The sequence below is a fragment of the Lepus europaeus genome, chromosome 4 (genome assembly GCF_033115175.1).
Source record: "Lepus europaeus isolate LE1 chromosome 4, mLepTim1.pri, whole genome shotgun sequence".
Taxonomy (NCBI): Eukaryota; Metazoa; Chordata; class Mammalia; order Lagomorpha; family Leporidae; genus Lepus; species Lepus europaeus.
Window position 1 is genome coordinate 163,050,631 of NC_084830.1, and position 20,890 is coordinate 163,071,520.

General features: G+C 48.9%; 1 protein-coding gene across 1 annotated transcript in view; it reads left to right on the forward strand.

The window, feature by feature from the left end:
- The first annotated feature begins 6,510 nt into the window (after positions 1-6,510).
- The window catches only part of MCC (MCC regulator of WNT signaling pathway), a 446,585-nt gene continuing 432,205 nt past the window's right edge, over positions 6,511-20,890 (forward strand). Inside the window, exon 1 of the mRNA XM_062189308.1 lies at positions 6,511-6,641. Within this exon, the coding sequence (XP_062045292.1) occupies positions 6,511-6,641 (131 nt within the window). The remainder of the gene's footprint in view (positions 6,642-20,890) is intronic.

Here is a 20,890-nt window from a genome sequence, read left to right on the forward strand (position 1 = left end):
AAATGCTGGACTTCACGAGCATCTCAGACACAGCGCCAGCGTCTCCATCTCTCGGCATACTTGTCCTGCCCAGTGTGACTAGGGGACATGTGCCTTTTCTGGAGACCATGGTGATGGACACTTCAGGACTTGGCTGTTGGGAGCAGCCAGTGTGTGGAAACAGCACAGCCTGTTCTCTGGATCCATGTTAGTCTGAGGTTACAGAACAAAGGGTAATATCAGCCTGTGGTTGGATCAGTAACAAGGAGAATGGTAAAGTCATTCTGAGACATTTTATGAAGTTTGTATTGTGGAAAATTCCAAACCCCAAGTTACCAAAAGAGTAGGATGAATCCCTATGTACCATAATCCAGCCACAACTGTCTGTTACTGTTTAAAAACTTCTTACATGGGGCCGGCGCTGTGGCACAGCGGGTTAACGCCCTAGCCTGAAACGCTGGCATCCCATATGGGCACCGGTTCAAGACCTGGCTGCTCCACTTCCAGACCAGCTTTCTGCTGTGGCCTGGGAAAGCAGTAGAAGATGGCCCAAGTCCTTGGGCTCCTGCACCTAGGTGGGAGACCCGGAGGAAGCTCCTGGCTCCTGTCTTCGGTTTTGGCGCAGCTCCAACCGTTGAGGCCATCTGGGGAGTGAACCAGCGGATGGAAGCTCTCTCTCTCTCTCCTCCTCCTCTCCTCTCTCTGTGTAACTCTGATTTTCAAATAAATAAATAAATCCTTAAAAAAAAAAAAACTTCTTACATGGGGCTGGCATTGTGGCATAGCAGGTTAAGCTGCAGCCTGCAGTACCAGCATTCCATATGGGTGCCAGTTTAAGTTCAGGCTGCTCCACTTCCAGTCCAGCTCCCTGCAAATGTGCCTGGGAAAATCAGCAGAGGATGGCCCAAGTCCTTGGGCCCTGGCAATCATGTGGGAGACCCTAATGAAGCTTCTGGTTTCAGCTTGGCTCAGCCCCAGCTGTTGCTCTCATTTGAGGAGTGAACCAGTAGATGATAGATCTCTTTCTCACTCTCTTTCTCTCTCTCTCTGTAACTCTGCCTTTCAAATAAATAAATCTTTTTTTAAAAGTTTTACATTTATTTTCATTTATTGTAAGGCAGATACACACAAACACAAAGATTTTTCCATCTACTAGTTCACTCCTCAAATGCCTTCAGCAGCCATGCCTGGGCCAGGCTGAAGCCAGGGGCTAGGAACTCATTCTGAGTCTCCTATAGGGGCAGCAGTGACCCAAGTACTTCAATGATCATCTGCTGCCTCCTAGGGTGCACAGTAGCAGGGAGCTGGATTGGAAGCTGAGGTGGGATTCAAACAAAGCACTCTGACGTGGGATGTGGGTGCTGCACTGTGCCACAGCAGCTGCCCTCATCTGCCACTCACGGTCCATTTGCAGCTCTGTACACTTCCCACTCTTACTTGTCATCATTTTGAAAGTAAATGTATAGGCCAGTGCCACAGCTTACCAGGCTAATCCTTCACCTGCAGCACCAGTACCCGGGGTCCTAGTCCCGGGTAGGGCACCGGATTCTGTCCCGGTTCTCCTCTTCTAGTCCAGCTCTCTGCAATGGCCTGGGAAAGCAGGAGAAGATGGACCAAGTCCTTGGGCCCCTGCACCTGCATGGGAGACCTGGAAAGCTCCTGGCTCCTGGCTTCAGATTGGCGCAGCTCCAGCCATTGTGGCCATCTGGGGAGTGAATCAGCGGATGCAAGACCTCTCTCTCTGTCTCTCTTTGCCTCTCTGTGACTGAATACATGCCAGGTGGAGGGCTTTTCTTCACAGCCAGCACTACTTTCCAGAGCTGGGGTGGAGGTGGGTGGGAAGTGAGTTCACTTAGGTGCTGAGGCCATAGCTGTGCATGTACTGGGCCTGTCCCGCGTGGTCCCTCTTGTGTTTGCCACGCCCTTTTGCTGCAAAGAAGAAATGTGAGCAGCTTACCTACAGAGGTGCCTTGTGCACCAGGAAATGGCAGGGACTCTCTCTAGAGACCTGAATCTAAATACTGTGTGGCTAAATCCTATATCTGAACACAGAAAGAAAAATACAAAACATTTTTAAAAATATATTTATTTATTTAAAAGGTGGAATTACAGAGAGGCAGAGGCAGAGAGAGAGAGAGAGAGAGAGGTCTTCCATCCGCTGGTTCACGCCCCAGATGGCTGCAATGGCAGGAGCTGTGCCTATCCAAAGCCAAGAGCCAGGAGTTCTTCTAGGTTTCCCACATGGGTTCAGGAGCCCAAACACTTGAGCCATCTTCTACCGCTTTCCCAGGCCATAGCAGAGAGCTGGGTGGGAAATGGAGCAGCCGGGACTCGAACTGGTACCCATATGTGATGTCAACACTGCAGGGAGCGGCTTTACCCATTATGCCACAGTGCCAGCCCTGAAAGAAAACATTTTAAAGATAGCGTCTGATGATGCCTGATATCCAGCAACAATGGTCCTGGGATCCAGGGCTAGGAATCAAGGGTGAAAGCAGAAGTGATCACACTCACCTTGACACCCCATGACTTATTTGGGGAATCTGTGCCTCCTGTACCCAAAACTCTGGGCTCTCCAAGGTTAGATGTCCTGGACTCCAAATTAAGGAGCCTTCCACCGAGTGCCAGAGCAAGAGCTCCATTGCACTCTAAGCCACAGATGTGCCTGGGCGCTTCAGACCCCTATGTCTGGATGTCAGATCAGAAGAAAAGGCACCATCTTGGCTGGGTAACTGACTGTGGACATCAAGGGGCAGCAGGACCATTGCTACACGGTATGGGCAAAGAGGAAGATGTTTAACACACGAGTGATTCATTTGGGCGCCTTTCGGTACGCCCTTACCCAGATACAGCGGTAAATGGACAAATGTAGCAATCCAAGGCTTTTCAGGATAAAGCATTGTGTCACCAGGGAAGTGACCTTGGCCAGCTCTCGGAGGGTGAGGTGAGCCTAGAGTTGTTAGTGGAGGTGGGAGACAGTGCTAACTGGGGCCTGAGACCTGCAGCAGGTGGTGAGGACTGACTTTTCTCCCACTAGTCTCCTCTTCTAAGATGAAAGAGAGGCCCACGAGAACCCAAGAGGAGCTGCTCCCCAAGCACATAATGAAGAAGTGAACCCAAATGACTCAAGGGGTGAACTGTGATGAACTTCGAGCTGCACCAGCCAGCCCTCCCTTCAAAGAAGGACTTGCTGCCCTGGCAGCTGGGAGTGCTGTGAAGATCACCTTCCACTGTTCGTCTACCAGGAACTGACTTGGTTACAGAGACACCCAGCCCAGGGTCACTACTCTCCTGGGTGTGAGTCCAGTGGGATCCGTCGCCAGTGGGAGCCATAAAGACCCAGACACAATCTGATACGTTGGGCAGAACAATGCTCCTCTTGAGGTCCACATCCTAATCCCAGGAGCCCATGAACATGTTACCTGGCAAGGAGAAGCTTAGGCTACAGATAGAATTCAGTTTGTTAGTCAGCTAGGTTTCAAATGAAGCCACTATCCTGGATTACTGGGGAGCCCCATATCATCGCGAGAGTCCTTTAAAGGATAAGATGGAGGCAGAAAAAGATATCAAGCCAGAGAGATTGGAAAATGCTTTGAAGATGGAGGAAGGAGCAGAGAGCCAAGGACTGTAGACAGCCTCCAGCTGGCTAAGCTGTCGGGGGCAGAACAGTCCTGCTGTGCCTTGATGCCAGCTCCCTGAGACTCATTTCTGCTTTCTGACCTCCAGAGCTGTACAAAAACATGTGCTGTGGTGGTTATTACAGCAGCGCTGGGAAAGCAGCACAGGCCTCCCTGGAGCGCCCGGTGAGGTCGGACAGGGCGACTCCCAGGCCTGCGTCACAGCGGGGCTTCCCTCCGTCTGTCCTGCTTCCCTTCACACGGGGCACGCTCTCCAGACTGCTCACACTTAGGATGACTTCCTGTAATTGTAAAGCTGTAAAGTTTCTAACTGTTGGTCCCTTTTCAGTGTCACCCTGAAAGTGTAATGCCTACAGAATGAATACAAACAGCACCAGCCCGATATTAAGACAACGCAAACTAAATGAGGAGAACACGGGTTTAACAGGAGGATGCAAAATCAATTCCAGCTCCTAGGGTTACCTACTTTATTGAATCCAGCCACCCTCCCTGGCCACCTCCCCCGCCCTCACCCATTAGTAGGGGTAATCAACAGGCGACGTGAGAAGGAAAAGCTGGGTAAGATCCAAGAGCCTGAAGCTAGTACTCATCTCAGACAAGTGCATGAAGCCTTTGCAGTGCTGGCCCCACAGTGTTTAGAATTTGGATGCACGGCTGTGGGTCCTGCTCTCATTCCAGGCTTCTCCTTTGGATTTATCATCTTTACATTCAAGCGGAGTCTCCAATAGTCTCCGATAAGCTTACAGCTGCAATTTCACAGGCTTCCTATCAGCTCAGAAGTGGATTCTTTTCTGGGAATTCAGATCTGTCTGTTCAGACATCTCTGAGTTAGCCCAGCATGAGAATGTATCGTTTAGGAAATTTGTCGAGATCCACTTTTCGTGTCTTCAGATTTAACTTGAAGTGGTTTGAAATCAAGCCTCCAGAACTGTTGTGCACATTCTCTAAGGAGAAAAACATTTTTGCTTTGACACGTAAACAGCTGAGGTTTACCCTGCACTTTCTGTATATATGGAGTGCGGTTATAGCGAGACTCCCTCAAATCCTGGAAAATTTTCTGGGTTTTCAGACTCTCTCCATACATACCTAGAAAAATGCTTTTTTCTTTCTCTTTTTAATCCCAAACTATTGTCTAGGATGACTTCAGGGAACAAAGTTCTGTCTGGATGCATTGTCTTGTTAGACAACAATGAAAGATTTATTTTATGAAAATTAAATAAATAAAAATGTAAAAATGTGAGTGTGTATAAGGGAAGAAGCCAGGAGCTTCTTCTGGGTCTTCCATGTAGGTGCAGGGGCACAAGAACTTGGTCCATCTTCCACTGCTTTCCCAGGACATCAGCAGAGAGCTGGATGAGAAGTGGAGCAGCAGGGACTTATGGGAACCGGCGCCCTTATGGGATGCAGGCAGAGGTAGCTTTACCCACATTATCTTTTTTTTTTTTTCCTTTTTAAAAGAGATTTATTTATTTATTTGAAAAGCAGAGGCAGAGAGAGAGGGAGAGAGAGAAGCAGAGAATCTTCCATCCTCTGGTTCATTCCCCAGATGGCCCCAACGGCCCGAGCTGTGCTGTTCTGAAACCAGGAGCCAGGAGCCTCTTCCGGGTCTCCCACGTGGACACAGGACCCAAAGACTCGGGCCATCTTCTACTGCCTTCCCAGGCCATAGCAGAGAGCTGCATCGGAAGTGGAGCAGTCAGCTGACCCCACATTATCTTTAAATTCAGATTTTCAGTTCTCTCCCTCCTGTGAACAGGAGTATGTGTAGCACTGGTAACAGCTCTGAGCTACTGACAAAGCTTTTCTGAGTTGATCATGTGTACTGTCCGACTGTAAGGGCCCTGAAATACGGGGGATACCCATCCCTCAAGAACTAGAGTAGGCACATGTGCAGGGGTGCGGGTGTCGAAGAGGAGGGCAGTGGCCCCTTCCCTCTGACCTGGCTTTCTACTGCTGCATTAAAAAACCTCATGGCGCCCGAGGCGCTCTGGCCTGGTGGTAAAGCCCCACCTATGACAGCCGCCATCCTCTGTGGTTGCTGGTTCGGATCCCGGCAGCTCCTGCTCCCTGCTGATGCTCCTGGGGAGGGGGAAAAGTATCAGCCGATGGCTCTGGTGTTTGCGCCCCTGCCACCCACGCGGGAGACCCGGAGCTCCTGGCTCGGGCCAGGCGGCGAGGGGCCCCTGAGGCCATCTGGGGGAGTGGACCAGCAGATGAAGGTCTCCAACTCTTTCAAGATAAATAAATCCAAAACAAAACAAAACAATCAAATCCACCTTGCAGCGGCTTGGTGGCTGAGGGCCGGCCCCATTCTGCCCAGGGTACCTCAGCCGCAGCGGCTCTGGGGCCGGCCGGGCTCAAACGCCAGGGCTGGGGGCTGGCTTCTCGGCTCGCTCCGCCAGAGCGGACCCTTCCAGAGCCTGGTGTCGGCCGGCCGCAGGGATGAGTCGGCGTCCCCGCGCCGGCCTGGCTCTGCCCGGGGCGCTGCAGCGCGCGCGTTCGCCTCAGCTTTCTCTCCCGCAGGTCGGGGGCAGCAGGAGCTGACCCCTGCCGGGCACCGGGTGGCGCCAGGAACTGCCCAAGCCCGCTGGGCGCGCCCCTAGCACCCGCAGGACGGCACTGCGGTCGCGGGCCCGCGGCGGGGGCCGGGATCCTGCCGGGACTTCGAGGAAGCAGACCGTGGCCGAGAGGGTCGCGGGCGCCGGCATTCGCGGAGAGGCGCCGGCCGCCGGCGTCCAGTGAGGCGGGCGCCCGTGCCAGCGCTGCGCCGCCGAGCGCCCGCCCCGACGGGGCCGCCGGGCCGGACCCCCGGAGAGGCGGAGCCCCCGGCGGCGCCGCGGCCACTGGGCATGCTCGGCCCGCAGGTTGGCGGCCGCCGCGCGGGGCGCGCATGATGGCGGCGGCGGGCAGCGCGGGCAGCGCGGGCAGCGGCGGCGGCAGCGACACGTCCAGCACCGGCGAGGAGGAGCGCGCGCGGCTGCTGTTCCAGACGTGCGACGGCGACGGCGACGGCTACATCAGCAGGTAGGGGCAGGGGCCGCCGCCCGCCCGTCCGCCCCAGCTTCGCGCAAGTCGCCCCGGAGCGCGGGGCGGGACCGCGTCCGCGCCGGCGGCTGCTCCGGGCGCTCGCGGCTGCAGGTTTCCTCAGGTTGGCTTTGTTTCGGCGTCGGGGGACGCCCCCTGTGGCAAGCGTGCGGGTGCCGGGAGCCCCGGAGCCGCAGAGGCGCGTGCGGGCAGTCGCTCCGGGTGCGGGCGACGCTGAGCCCCCGGCCCCGCTCGCCCCCGCCACTTCCTCCTGCCCGAGTGCGCGTCCCTGTCCGTCGCACGGGCTCCTAGGAGTCGTGGACCCCGGCCCGCCCCGTTGGTCTGCTGGGCTGGACGAGGCCGCCCGCGCCCGCTGCAGCAGGTGTCCCTGAGGCGCCCGTGCTCCGCCCCCAGTCCGGGGCTGCCTCCTGGTGATCGGCCCCGAACAGTTCTGAAGGTTGGAAAAAAAAGTTTCCTGGGGACCCTTCTTAGCCGCATTTGGTTACTCTTTTGAAATTTCCTTGAGAAACACGAGGGAGACATTAAAAAATTATGGAATAATTCTGTTCTGAAATGAAAATAGTGTGTAATTCTGATTGGTCCCACGCGGGTTTTTATCTGGACGTCTTTTCCTATTTTGATTCTAGGATTTAAAAAAAAAAATTCCTTGTGTGGTTTACTTGGTTGCCTAGGTAAAGGCTGTGATCTCATTTACAGGGGCAGGAGTGGGCATGGAACACTCCCGGCTGCCTGTCATCTGTCCTCTTGCTCCTCTGCGGGGGTCTGCGGGGGCTGCGTTATTCCAGCCACACTTTCTGTGTAGATACAGCATTCTCCATGACAGCCTGTGTCCTGTGTGGATTCCAGCGTCTGGAGGGTGAGACGTGGTAAGAAGGTGCATGTGTGTGAAGAAGGGCTTCCGGCGAGCCGTGCGCGGTCATGGACCTGAAGCTGAGCTTGGAGGTGGTGGTAGCCCTGACAGTCTGTATGGCAGAACTCCCGTGTAGGAGAGTGGGGGTGATAGCCTTACTGAGCCGGAGCCTGCCTGGAGGGGTGTTTGTGTGGCAAGGATAGTTTTGCCTGGAGTCCAGATTTTCTTGGCAGAGCTTGGGGGCTGGGGTTAATGAAGGTAACAGGTGCTGCCTCTTCTGGTTCATCTTTCCTTACCATTCTGGAGTGGCCAGTAGGCTTGCGGTGGAAGGTGACTTTTCTCTTGTCTTAAACATGAAAGTTGGACTTCCTGCATTTAACCTTAACATTTTCTCTATTCTTTAAAAGATGTGAAGTTTAAGCTCACTGTAGCAGCTGTGTCCGTTAGGGCTCCAGTTTGCTGTCCATCACAGAAGCTAACCACAGGCGAATAAGATTGGCTTTGTCGGCTGGCGAGAGTCTGGCGTGGGCTGAGCAGGCTGGGCACAGCTCTACGGTGGTGTCAGTGTCCAGCTTGCTCCCTCTCTCCCCATCACTGTTCACATACAGCACGTGTGTGTTCCGTGGTTGTCTCAGTCCAAAGACTGCTCAGCCTCCAGCCTCATCTTCCAGTTCTAGGGGAGCAGACGTAGAGGGAAGTTGAAATGAGTTGAACCTTTCTGGTTAGAGCAGAGCCTTCCTGGATCCCTCGATTGACATTGTAGTGGTCGGCTACATCAGCTGTCCTCCCCTGCCTGCAGTGGAGTTGGAGGAAGTGTGTAATTCAGATGAGGCATGTTGGCTCCGTAGCAAAGACTGAGTTCTGGAACTGACAGCAGGACACAGATAGTGGTGAGCAAGTAGCAATCAATACCTCAGTAAAACCCGTATTTGACTGGGTTGCGTCTTGTCCTCAGCCTAGCCTCCATTCTACACAGGAAAGGGCTCACAATCTCATCTGGAAGGGAGACTGGAGGGAAACGTGGGGAGGAGCAGGCTCTGTGTCTTCAGTACTCTCTTGGCCTAGGCTTCCGTGCCAGGCTGACAAAAAGGGCGTGGACAGCTGGAGATTCTTGGCGTCGCTGCTTCTGCCGGAGAACTCCCAGCCTGTGCAGGGAGCCAGGATCATCCCCACCAGTAGCTGAGGAGCGGCAGAAAATGCCCCTGGGATGGCGCGCAGTGCTGGGGACAGCCACAGGCTGTCCTGGGGCATTTCACTAACCCTACAATGACTTCACCCATATTTTATGGTCTTGAATTTTTTTTTAGACCCTGCATATCATGTTTTAGAAGGTGATGGAGATTGCTTTTGATTTTTAACCTTCTGTGTAAGAAACTACTTATCTTGAATAGGTGTTTGACAGACATCTAAAACCACCACTGAGGTTCCTACCTGGTCCCCAGGTCTCAGCTCAGACGTGATTGATGCTTTCAAGGACACTTCCTGACCACTACACCAAGGGGTTCTTCCTGTGCCACCGTCCTTCTCCATGGCAACACCTGTTGCTCGCTTTCAAGGACACTTGGCACGACTGTTAATTGCATTTCTGTGTGCTCCTCTGCCTGTGTGTTGTCACTCTCACATCAGATGGAGGCTTTATGAGGGTGGAATCATGTCTGTTGTATTAAACTAGTTCACACATTACCAGCATAGTGTCTGCTATATAGGTCACAGTCAGTACACTTTGATGAATAAATGTCCAAGAACAAAGAGTGGTATGTCCACGTATATTGAAAAATCTTTCAAGCATTTCTATTTCTTTTTTTTTTTGAAGATTTATTTATTTATTTGAAAGGCAGAGTTACAGAGAGGCAGAGATAGAGAGAGAGAGAGAGGTCTTCCATCTGCTGGTTCACTCCCCAAATGGCCACATTGGATCCGAAGCCAGGAGCCAGGAGCTTCTGTGTTTCCCACGTGGGTGCAGGGGCCCAAGGATTTGGGCCATCTTCCACTGCTTTCCCAGGCTATAGCAGAGAGCTGGATGGGAAGTGGAGCAGCCAGGACTCAAACCGGCACCCATATGGGATTCCTGCACTGCAGGTGGTGGCTTAACCCACTGTGTCACAGCACCAGTCCCCAAGTATTTCTGTTTCCAGATGTGTGCCACATTGGGGCTGGTGCTGTAGTGTAGTAGATAAAGCTGCCCACTGCTGTGCCAGCATCCCATATTGGCACCAGTTGGAATCCCAGCTGCTCCACTTCCGATCCACCTCTTTGCTATGGCCTGGGAAAGCGTAGAAGATGGCCCAAGTCCTTGGGCCCCTGCGCCCACATGGGAGTCCCAGAAGAAGTTCCTGGCTCCTGGCTTCGGATGTGCCCAGCTCCGGCCATTGTGGCTGCTTGGGGAGTAAACCAGCGGATGGAAGCCTTCTCTCTCTGTCTCTCTCTGCCTCTGCCTCTCTCTAACTCTGCCTTTCAGATAAATAAGTAAATCTTCAAAACAATGTGTGCCACATTTATGAAATACTTTTTAGGTGTGCATATATTTTATTATATAATATTTTCCTTTAAAAATAATTTCTTTTGGCATATGTAAAGAATATGAAATCAAAGTTTTGGAAAGTATAGAAATGTGTAAAAATAAAATCAAAATCACCCATAATCCCATAACCAAGTGGTATCATTTCTGTTTTCCTAGTGACTTAGCTGCGTCATTATCATCCCCTCATGCATTACAAATGGAAAAATGGAAGAACATTCAGTGTTCACGGAAGGAAAGCCTGACGTTGTTTAGAAGAAACTACATTGAACTGTAGTTCAGTGCAGTCCTGCTCAGAGTCCTAGCTGCTGTTTTTTGAAGAAGCTGATCAGCTGATCCTCAAATTTATATGGAGCCTCATGGGACCCAGAACAGTCAAAACCATTTTGAAAAAGAACAAAGTTGGAGAATTCTCATTTCCAATTTCAAAACACGCTCGGAAGCAACAGCAGTCGAGACAGAGAAATGCTGGTATGAGGACAGACATACAGATCAGGGGGCTAGAAGTGGGAATTCAGAAATAAACCCATGTGGGCACCAATTGATTTTTTGTTGAAAGACCTCTCTATATGACTACTAGAGAATGTATCTTTTTTTTGGGGCAGGCAGAGTTAGACAGTGAGAGAGAGAGAGAGAAAGGTCTTCCTTCCATTGGTTCACCTACCCAAATGGCTGCTACTGCCAACCCGAAGCCAGGAGCCAGGAGCTTCCTCCTGGTCTCCCATGCAGGTGCAGGGCCCAAGCACTTGGGCCATCCTCCACTGCCTTCCTGGGCCACAGCAGAGACCTGGACTGGAAGAGGAGCAACTGGGGCAGGACCGGCGCCCCAATCGGGACTAGAACCCAGAGTGCTGGCACCATAGGTGGAGGATTAGTCTAGTGAGCCACGGCACCGGCCTGTACCATGTTTTTTAAAGATGTATTTTATTTATTTGAAAGAGTTACGGGGGGACGGTGGTGGAGATCGTCCATCTGCTTGTTCACTCTCCAGATGGCCATACTGCTCAGGGCTGGGCCAGTCTGAAACCAGGAGCCAGGAGCTTCTTCCAGGTCTCCCATGAGGGTGCAGGGCCCAAGGACTTGGGTCATCCTCCACTGCTTTTCCAGGCCATCAGCAGGGACCTGGATCAGAAGTAGAGCAGCCAGGACTTGAACCCATGCCCATATGGGATGCCGGCATTGCAGGCAGCAGCTTAACCCGCTACGCCACAATGCTGGCCCTCGTCAATTGATTTTTGATAAGGGAACAACAACAACAAAAAAAGATGCCAAGATTAAGGAGGAAATGGGAAAAATAGTATGCTCAACAAGCAGTTCTGGAACACTTGGCTAGTCACATGTAGAAGAGTGAAATAGAATACTTTCCTCGCACCATATGTAAAAGTTAACTTAAAATGGGTCAAAAACTTTAATGTAAGGACTAAAATTTAAAACTGTTAAATTTGTTAAAGAACTAAATCTTTAAAATCTTGAATTTGGACATGAACTTTAAAAATGTTGCATTTCTTAAATTTATTTATTTGAAAGGCAGAGTGACAGAGAGAAAGAGAAGGGAGATTGATCTTCCATATGCTGATTCACTTCCCAAATGTCTACAATGGCTGGGACTGGACCAAACTGAAGCTACGATCCTGGAGTTACATCTGGGTCTCCCACATTGGTGGCAGGGACCCAAATACTTGGATCATCATCTGCTGCCTTCCCAGGCATATAAGCAGGAAGCTGAATTGGAAATGGAGTTGCTGGAACTCAAACTGGCAATACCAATATGGGGTGCCAGCACCCCAAACGGCAGCTTACGCTGCTGCTTTAGTAGCTTTGCTTTGACATCATATATGTAGGAATCCACTGGGATTGGCATTGTGACACAGCGGGATCAGCTGTCACTTGGGATGCCTCATCTGATACCAGCGTGCCAGTTAGTTCTTGTCTCCCGTTACAGCTTCCTGCTACGGCACCCTGAGACAGCAGGCAGTGACCCATGTACTTGGAGTCCTGCTGCCCACAAGGGAGACCAGATGGAGTTTCTGTTTCCTGGCTTTAGCCTGTCCCAACCCTGGCTGTTATAGGCATTTGGAGAGGGAACCAGCAGATGGAAGCTCACTCGCGCTCTCTCTCTCTCTCTGTGTCACTCTGCTTTTCAAGATAAATACATAAATAAACCCCATCCTCTCCTTCCCTTCTTCTGCAACTGCCTTTCAAATATATAAATTAATCTTTAAAAAAAATGGGGCCGGTGTTATGGCACAGCAGATTGCTGCCACTTGGTGAAGCCAGCATTCCATATGTGAGTGCGTTCAAATCTCGTTTCTCTGCTTCCAGTCCTGTTCTCTGCTAATGCACATAGGGACGGCAGAAGATGTCCCAAATACTTGGGCCCCTGCCACCCATGCAGGAGACCAGAATGGAGTTCCTGCCTCCTGGCTTCTGCCTGACCCAGGACTGTTTTGGAGTGAATGGAAGTAGATAGATACTCTCTTTGCCTCTCCCTGTCCCTCTCCTTCAACCCCTCCCCCATTTTCTTTCCTATTGCTTTGCCTTTCTAAATAAGTCATCAGTAAAGGATGAGCTAACCGTGTTTCCTAGGGTAGATAGTGTGTTGTAGTGGTTTGGGTGGTTGCTTGGGTACCTGCATCCATTAATACCCTGATATCATAGTATTACTGGTTCAAGTTCTGGCTGCTCTGCTTCTGATCCAGCTTCCTGTTCATGTGTCCGGGAGACAGCTCAAGTGCTTGAGCTGCCACCACCCACAGGGGAGACCCCGGTGGTGTTCAGAACTACTGTCTTGGGCCTGGCCCTGCCCTGGCTGCTGCAGGCACTTGGGGAATGAACCAGTACTCACTCTATTGCTCCTGCCCTGTCACTCTGCCTTTCAAGTAGATGAAAATAAATACACATTTTAAAAAAGTGAACTACTTACTAACATTTTGCTTAGTCTTTAAACAACTCAAGAGCAGGTTTTCAGGTTTAGTGGAGAATGTGGTAGGTGTGAACTGAAGGACTACAAGTTTGTGTTTTCAGTGTATTCTGCTATTCCGCTGCTCCGCGTTAGCAGGAATCTGACTTCGGGAGGCAAAAGAGAAAGACCATCCATTTTCTAAGGGGCTGGAGGAGCCACTTGAACAGAGGTGGATGGAGTGGAGCGACTGACCTCTGGCTTCCCCGTGACATAAGGACAAAGCCTGCAATGTGTTCCTGCTTGGAGGCAGTAACTCTGGAACACAACTTTTTAGAGAGAGCCTTTGGACAGACTCAAAGGGTAACATAACCGAAACCCAACTTCAAAGAAATGGAACGGTACCGAGAGCCTCAGAACAACCATGACACTGCAGTGTCACTCAGCAAAGCATCGTCTGAACCTGTGCTGGGGAAAGGGAAAAACCATTAAAGTCCTAAGATAGCCATAAGCCAACAAAGTCACGGAAAAGAGGGTCCTATTTTGTTTTTGAATGAGATTTTTAAAAAGATCTTGAGGTAGCTCAAGAGAGACAGCACAGCCCTGCTGAGGGTTGTGGTACTGTGGGGAGAGGGTTTAGAAGGGGCCCCTGTGCATGGTGGGGCCCCAAAGAACTAACTTCATCCTGACCACCAGTCTCAAAACCAGCCCATTGCGTGTGTGTATTTCAGCGAGCTTTGCCCCTGATCAAGATTTATTTTCATAACCCAAAAAAATTTCCTGTGCCTCTTCCTGGTCAATCTCCACCTGGATCCCAGTGCTCTGAAATCACTGGTCTGTTTTCTGTCTCCCTAGATGAAGTTCGTCTTTTAGTATTTCACATAAAACCGGTCATATCTCATGTCTTTCTTTGCGGCTAGCTTTTTTTCGGGCAGCCTCATACTTGTGAGGTTCGTGTGTTCTGTTAGATCTAACAGCACTTCCTTTCTTTGTATTACTGACTAAGCAGCTGTGTGATTGTACCACAATTTGTTTATCCATTTATGTCTTGGTCAGCATTTGGATTGTATCTAGCTTGAAGTGGTTAGGAGTAAAAGTGCTGTGAACATTTGTGTGCAAGTACAACAGCTGCCTGCCTTTTGGGATGCAAGATTCTCTGAGCTAAGACAGAGCTAGCATACAAAACTGAGTGCTCACTAGGTATTCATGTGGCTTTGGTGATACTCAGAGTAGCCACGCACCATGGATACTCCAGGAATGAAGGGGAAAGAAGTAGACAATCCTGGCAAAGCAAACAGTGGGAGAGAAGGTACGGCAGAAAGGTGGCTCTGGGACATCGCTCACTTGGAGGAACATGGCACTACTTTATGAAGCCTCAAATTCTTCTTATATAAAGATGTTTAAAGCCTTAAATGTCCAAACCTCAGTTGTCATTTGTCTGCAGTCTTTATGACGTCCTTATCTCTGATCCCGATCTCTCCTGTGGAGTTAGACAGCTGTTTGCAGGGACAGGGTACTTGGCTTGCATGTGTGATGGCTTCTCAGACTTACTGTAACAGACCTAAATTCATGACTCCACTCCTCATCGTGGTCCTCCCTCTGCTTTTCCCACTACAGGAAATGGCTGCTCCCTGCTAGGGGTTTACGTAAAAATGTGAAATCCTCCTATATTCTTCTCTTTTCAAACATCCAATCCAGCAGCAGTCCCATCAATTCTTTAAGAGTTCGTCAGTTTCTGACTCTTTCTCAACATGCTACTGTAACAGGCTTGATTTTACCGTTGTCTTGCTGCTTTCCGTACACCCAGGCCTGTGCATACAGCAGCTGGGGGAGCTGTTGCAGTGTCTGTCAGACCAGGTTGTTCCTCCAAAGTGTAATGGAATGGGCACTGGATCAGTCAGGAAAGTTAGGTTCATGCCAGACTCTGCAGCTAATTAACTGGGTGGCTTGCTCTACACACTGTGTCTTAGTTTTCTCAACAAAAAATGGAGTGTTACTATATTTTCATGCTGTATTTTTCACCTCTGAACTCCCATTTGTACAAGTGAAGCACATTCAGTAATAACTGTTGTAAAATCCTTGTCTGCTGAGTCTGTCATCGCTGTCAATTCTAGGTCCATTACTGTGGATTGATTGTTCTGCTGGTGGTACCTAAGTGTACCTCTTTGTATGCTTGGTAATTTTTGATTGGGTGCCAGGCATTTTTACTTGTTACGTACTGGTTATTGTGTTGTCTTCCTTTACTGTGTTCTGACTTACTATTGAGTTTAGATCTTTTTTAAAATTAAAAAGAAAAATCTTTTGGAGTTGGTGTGGTGGTGTAGTGGGCTCAGTCATCGACTGCAATGCCAGCATCCCATATGGGCACTGGTAAGATTCCCAGCTACCTGATAATGTGCCTGGGAAAATAGTGGAAGATGGCCTAAGTCCTGGGGCCCTTGCACACATGCAGAAGACCCAGAAGAAGCTCCTGACTCCTGGCTTCATCCTGGCCCAGCCCTGGCTGTTGCAGCCATTTGTGGAGTGAACCAGTGGGCGGACGATCTCTTGCTTACTGTCTCTTCTCTCTGTTACTCTGCCTTTGAAATAAAATAAGTAAATTTTAAGAAAATTGTTTTTTGGAAAGGTAGAAGTTATGGGGCAGGAGAAGACAAAGAGATCTTTTTTATGTATTTTATTTTATTTTATTTTTTAACTTTTATTTAATGAATATAAATTTCCGAAGTACAGCTTATGGATTACAATGCCCCCCCCCAACTTCCCTCCCATCTGCAACCCTCCCCTTTCCCGCTCTCTCTCCCCTTCCATTCACATCAAGATTCATTTTCAATTCTCTTTATATACAGAAGATCAGTTTAGTATATATTAAGTAAAGATTTCAACAGTTTGCCCCCACATAGCAACACAAAGTGAAAAAACACTGTTGGAGTACTAGTTATAGCATTAAATAACAGTGTACAGCACATGATATATTTTTTAAAAATTAATTAATTTTCTATGCAATTTCCAATTTAACACAGGATTGTTTTTTTTTTCCATTTTCAATTATCTTTATATACAGAAGATCGATTCACTATATACTAAGTGAAGATTTCATCAGTTTGTACCCACACAGAAACACAAAGTGTAAAAATACTGTTTTAGTACTAGTTATAGCATCACTTCACATTGGACAACACATTAAGGACAGATCCCACATGAGATGTAAGTACACAGTGACTCATGTTGTTGACTTAACAATTTGACACTCTTGTTTATGGCGTCAGTAATCTCCCTAGGCTCCAGTCATGAGTTGCCAAGGCTATGGAAACCTTTAGGGTTCGCCGACTTTGATCTTATTCCGATAGGGTCATAGTCAAAGTGGAAGTTCTCTCCTCCCTTCAGAGAAAGGTACCTCCTTTGATGGCCCCGTTAGACAAAGAGATCTTTAATCTTCTGGTTCAGTTCCCAAATAGCTGCAACAGCTAGGACTGGGCTGGGCCAAAGCCAGGAGCTTCATCTGATCTCTCATGTGGGTGCAGGGGCCCAAGCACTTGGGCCATCTTCCACTGCCTTTCTTGGTGCATTAGCAGGGAGCTGGGTCAGAAGTGGAGCAGCCAGGACTCGAATCAGCACTCATGTGGGATGCTGGTGTTGCAGGCAGCAGCTTAATCCATTGCACCACAACACCAGCCCTGAGTTCAGATCTTCTGGGGGTCTTGCCTTTAAGCTTTGCTTGGCAGGACCAGGGCAGCTTTTAGTCTAAGACTGATTTAACTTCTGCAGATCTCTTGAGCTCGCTCACCCTCTCTTGCTCTTTGTCTTGCTCTCTGTCTCTGTCTCTCAGGCATTCTTTCTTCTTCCCTATATACTACAAATTCCTTTTTAAAAATTAATTTCTTTAGAAGACAGAGACAGAAGGAGAAACAGGAAGATATATAGAGAGACAACAGCCAGGACTGGGACCGACTGAAGCCAGAAGCCTGGAGCTCCATCCAGGTCTCCCGTGTGGATGGCAGGGACCCAGGTAGTTAGGCCATTAACCACCACCTTCCCATTAGCAGGAAGTTGAGCTGGAAACAGAGCAGCCAGTACTGGAATTGGTACTTGCGTATGCGATGTCAGTCACTGGCCCTGCATGACAAATTCTACCTGCTTCCCCTTCCTGGCTCTGTGTTTATCTGCTCAGTTCAGTGAGACCAGCAGGTGTGGTTTGGACTCCTGGTGCTGTCCTGTTGTGTGGCCTGTGGATGGCCCCCGGCAGGGAGTTGACATAACTGTAGGCTCCCCGGCTAGCTTCCCTTTCTTTATGGGTCAGTCTTGTGCCATCTGTTACCTAATGTCTGAAAAAGATTGTTTCACGCATTGTGTCTGCTTTTCTGCGGTTTTGGGTGGGAGGGTAACTTCAGCCTCAGTGGGTCTGTCCTGACTCCTGCCCTGAAGTCCTGCTTTGTCTTTACTGATCATTCCAAGGCAACCCTGCCTATTTGGAAGCACCTTCTTTATTAAGCTTATGACTACTTTTTAAAAATAACACTTGCAACAACACCTCTGTCAACTTACTGTTTTTTAGCTAGTACCTACAGTAGAGATAAACATGTTTTTTAGTACCCACTATAGCTGAGTGCTTGGCTTGCTGTGTGTGAAGCAAGTGCTTTATAAACTGGATCCCATTTGTTATTCACAAGCTTCTTTGAGAGGAGAATTATTGTTACAGTTTAAAGATGAAAAAACAGGCTTGGAGATATTGTAAGTTGCTCAGGATTCCATAGTTAGCAAGACTTAAGCTTGGCCGGCGCTGTGGCTCAACAGGCTAATCCTCCGCCTTGCGGCACCGGCACACCAGGTTCTAGTCCTGGTCTGGGCGCCGGATTCTGTCCTGGTTGCCCCTCTTCCAGGCCAGCTCTCTGCTGTGGCCCGGGAGTGCAGTGGAGGATGGCCCAAGTGCTTGGGCCCTGCACCCGCATGAGAGACCAGGAGAAGCACCTGGCTCCTGGCTTTGGATCAGCGCGGTGCGCAGGCTGCAGCGCGCCGGACGTGGCGGCTATTGGAGGGTGAACCAACGGCAAAGGAACACCTTTCTCTCTGTCTCTCTCTCTCTCATTGTCCACTCTGCCTGTCAAAAAAAAAAAAAAAAAAAAAAAAAAGACTTAAGCTTAAACTTATGTCTCTTGTTCTCAAATGAGGATCTTGACTGCCTCTGGGTGCTGCTTTTCATATGCAGCTAGGTTATGTTTTCATGGCTTTGTTGAGATATAATTTGCCTACTATACAATCCACCCATTTAAAGCATACAATTCAGTGGTTTTTAGGCTATTCAGTTATGCAAAGTCGTCACAATCAATTTTCTAGTAGTTTCCTCACCTCAGAAAGCGCAGTAGCAGTTATCTCCCATTTCCTGCTATATCCCCCGCCCTAGTGCACCAGTAACCATCTGTCTCTATAGATTTGGCTCTTGTGGAAGTTTCCCATCAGTGGAATCATATAGTCTGTGGCTCTTTTTTTAAATTCTGTTTTATTATTGTATGCAAGAAGGCCTTGCCTATCAGAGAACACAAGGACTTACTCATGCTTTCTTCCAAAAGTTTCATAGTTTTTTTTTGTTTTTTTTTTTTTTTTGACAGGCAGAGTGGATAGTGAGAGAGAGAGACAGAGAGAAAGGTCTTCCTTTTTGCTGTTGGTTCACCCTCCAATGGCCGCTGCAGCCGGCACATCTCGCTGATCTGAAGCCAGGAGCCAGGTGCTTCTCCTGGTCTCTCATATGGGTGCAGGGCCCAAGGACTTGGGCCATCCTCCACTGCACTTCCGGGCCACAGCAGAGAGCTGGCCTGGAAGAGGGGCAACCGGGATAGAATCCGGCGCCCCGACCGGGACTAGAACCAGGTTTGCCTGCGCCGCAAGGCGGAAGATTAGCCTGTTAAGCCACGGCGCCGGCCCATAGTTTTAGTTCTTAACACTTAAGTCTGGGAGCTATTTTGAATTTATTTGTTTTTCTTTTTAAAGATTTATCTGGAAGAGCTAGAGAGAAGGAGATATAGAGAGAGCTTCGATCTGCTGTTTCACTCTCCAAATGGCTACAATGGCCTGTACTGGGGCAGACTGAAGCCAGGAGCTTCATCCAGGTCTCCTGCGTGGGTGCAGGGCCCAAGCACTTGGGCCACTTTCTGCTGCTTTCTCAGGCACATTAGCAAGGAGCTGGATCAGAAGTGGAACAGCTGGGACTCAACCTGGTGCACCCAGTGTCATGGGTGCTGACTTAACCTGCCATGCCCCCAATTTTTAATTTCTGTGTACAATGTGAGGAAGGGATCTGCCTTCTTTCTTTGTGAATATATAGTTGTCCGGCAACCACTTGCTGAAAAAACTTCCTTTCTCATTTTCTTTACACTGTTGTCAAAAATCAATTTTTACATACTTATAAGGGCTTATTTCTGAACTCCCAGTTATTTTCCATTGATTTATATTCCTGTTTACTATGGTTTGTCCTAGGGTTCATATGCTGGTGACTTGGTTTCCCATGTGGTGGTATTTAGAGGTGGTGAAACCTTTAAGAGGTGAGACCTTCCACAAGGTGATTAGGTCACAGGGGTGTTCCCCCTTGGAAGAGATTAGAATAGATTGTCATCAAGTCTTAGCTGACCCCTAGATCTCTTTGGCTCCCTGTCTGGAATGTGCTCTCCTTCCTCTAACATATTCTACCCCATGTTGCCTGCATGTTGTAATGTAGCCGAGGGAACCCTCACCAAAGACTGAACATTTGGGAGTGCTCCGTCTGGGTTTTTCAGTCTCCGAAATTGGGAGCTAAACAAAAAGCACCCAGCCTCATGTATTTTGTTAGAGCAATGGGAAATGGACTTATGTACTATACTTACATAACTGTTCTGCAGTGTCTTGGTTACTGTTGCTTTGCTGTAAATTTTGAAATTGAAGTGAATTGTCCAGCTCAGTTCTTCTAAGATTTCTAGGTTACTCTTGGTCTCTTGAATAGCCATAGGAATTTTAGCACTAGCATTTCAGTCTCTTCCAAAAAAGGAAGCTGAGGGGCCAGTGCTGTGGTACGGTGGGTTCAGCCACCCCTTGCAACTCTGCCATCCCATATCGGATTGACAATTTGAAGCCCGACTGCTCTGCTTCTGATCCAGCTTCCTGCTAGTGCTCCTGGGAAAGCCGCAGAAGATGGCCCAGGTACTTGGGCCCTGCCACCAATGTAATAGACCAATATGGTATTCCTGGCTCCTGGCTTTGGCCTGGCCTGGCTCCAGCCTTGCTGTTATGGCCATTTGGGGAGTGAGCCAGCAAATGGAAGATTTCTCTTTCGTTCTCTATCTCTTCTTCTATCTCTGTCAAATAAAAATTAAATAAATAAATCCTTTTTAAAAGAGGCAACTGAGGGTTTTTTTTAAAGAAAGCTTTTATTTAATAAATATAAATTTTGTAGGTACAGCTTTTGGAATATAGCTGTTCTTCCCCCCATACCCACCCTGCTGACCGACCTCCTAGTCCCTCTCCCATCCCATTCTTCATTAAGATTCATTTTTAATTATCATTATATACAGAAGATCAACTCTATACTAAGTAAAGATTTCAACAGTTTGCACCCACACGGACACACAAAGTATAAAGTACTGTTTGAAGACAAGTTTTACTGTTAATTCTCATAGTACAACACATTAAGGAACAGAATTCCTACATGGGAGCAAGTGCACAGTGACTCTTGTTAAATTGTTGATTTAACAGTTGACACTCTTATTTATGACCGCAGTGATCACCCGAGGCTCTTCTCATGAGCTGCCAAGGCTATGGAAGCCTTTTGGGTCCACAAACTCATCATTATTTAGACAGGGCCATAAGCAAAGTAAAAGTTCTCTCCTTCCTTCAGAGAAAGGTACCTCCTTCTTTGATGTCCCTTTCTCTCCACCAAGATCTCACTCACAGAGATCTTTCATTTAGGTCATTTTTTGCTACAGTGTCTTGGCTTTTCA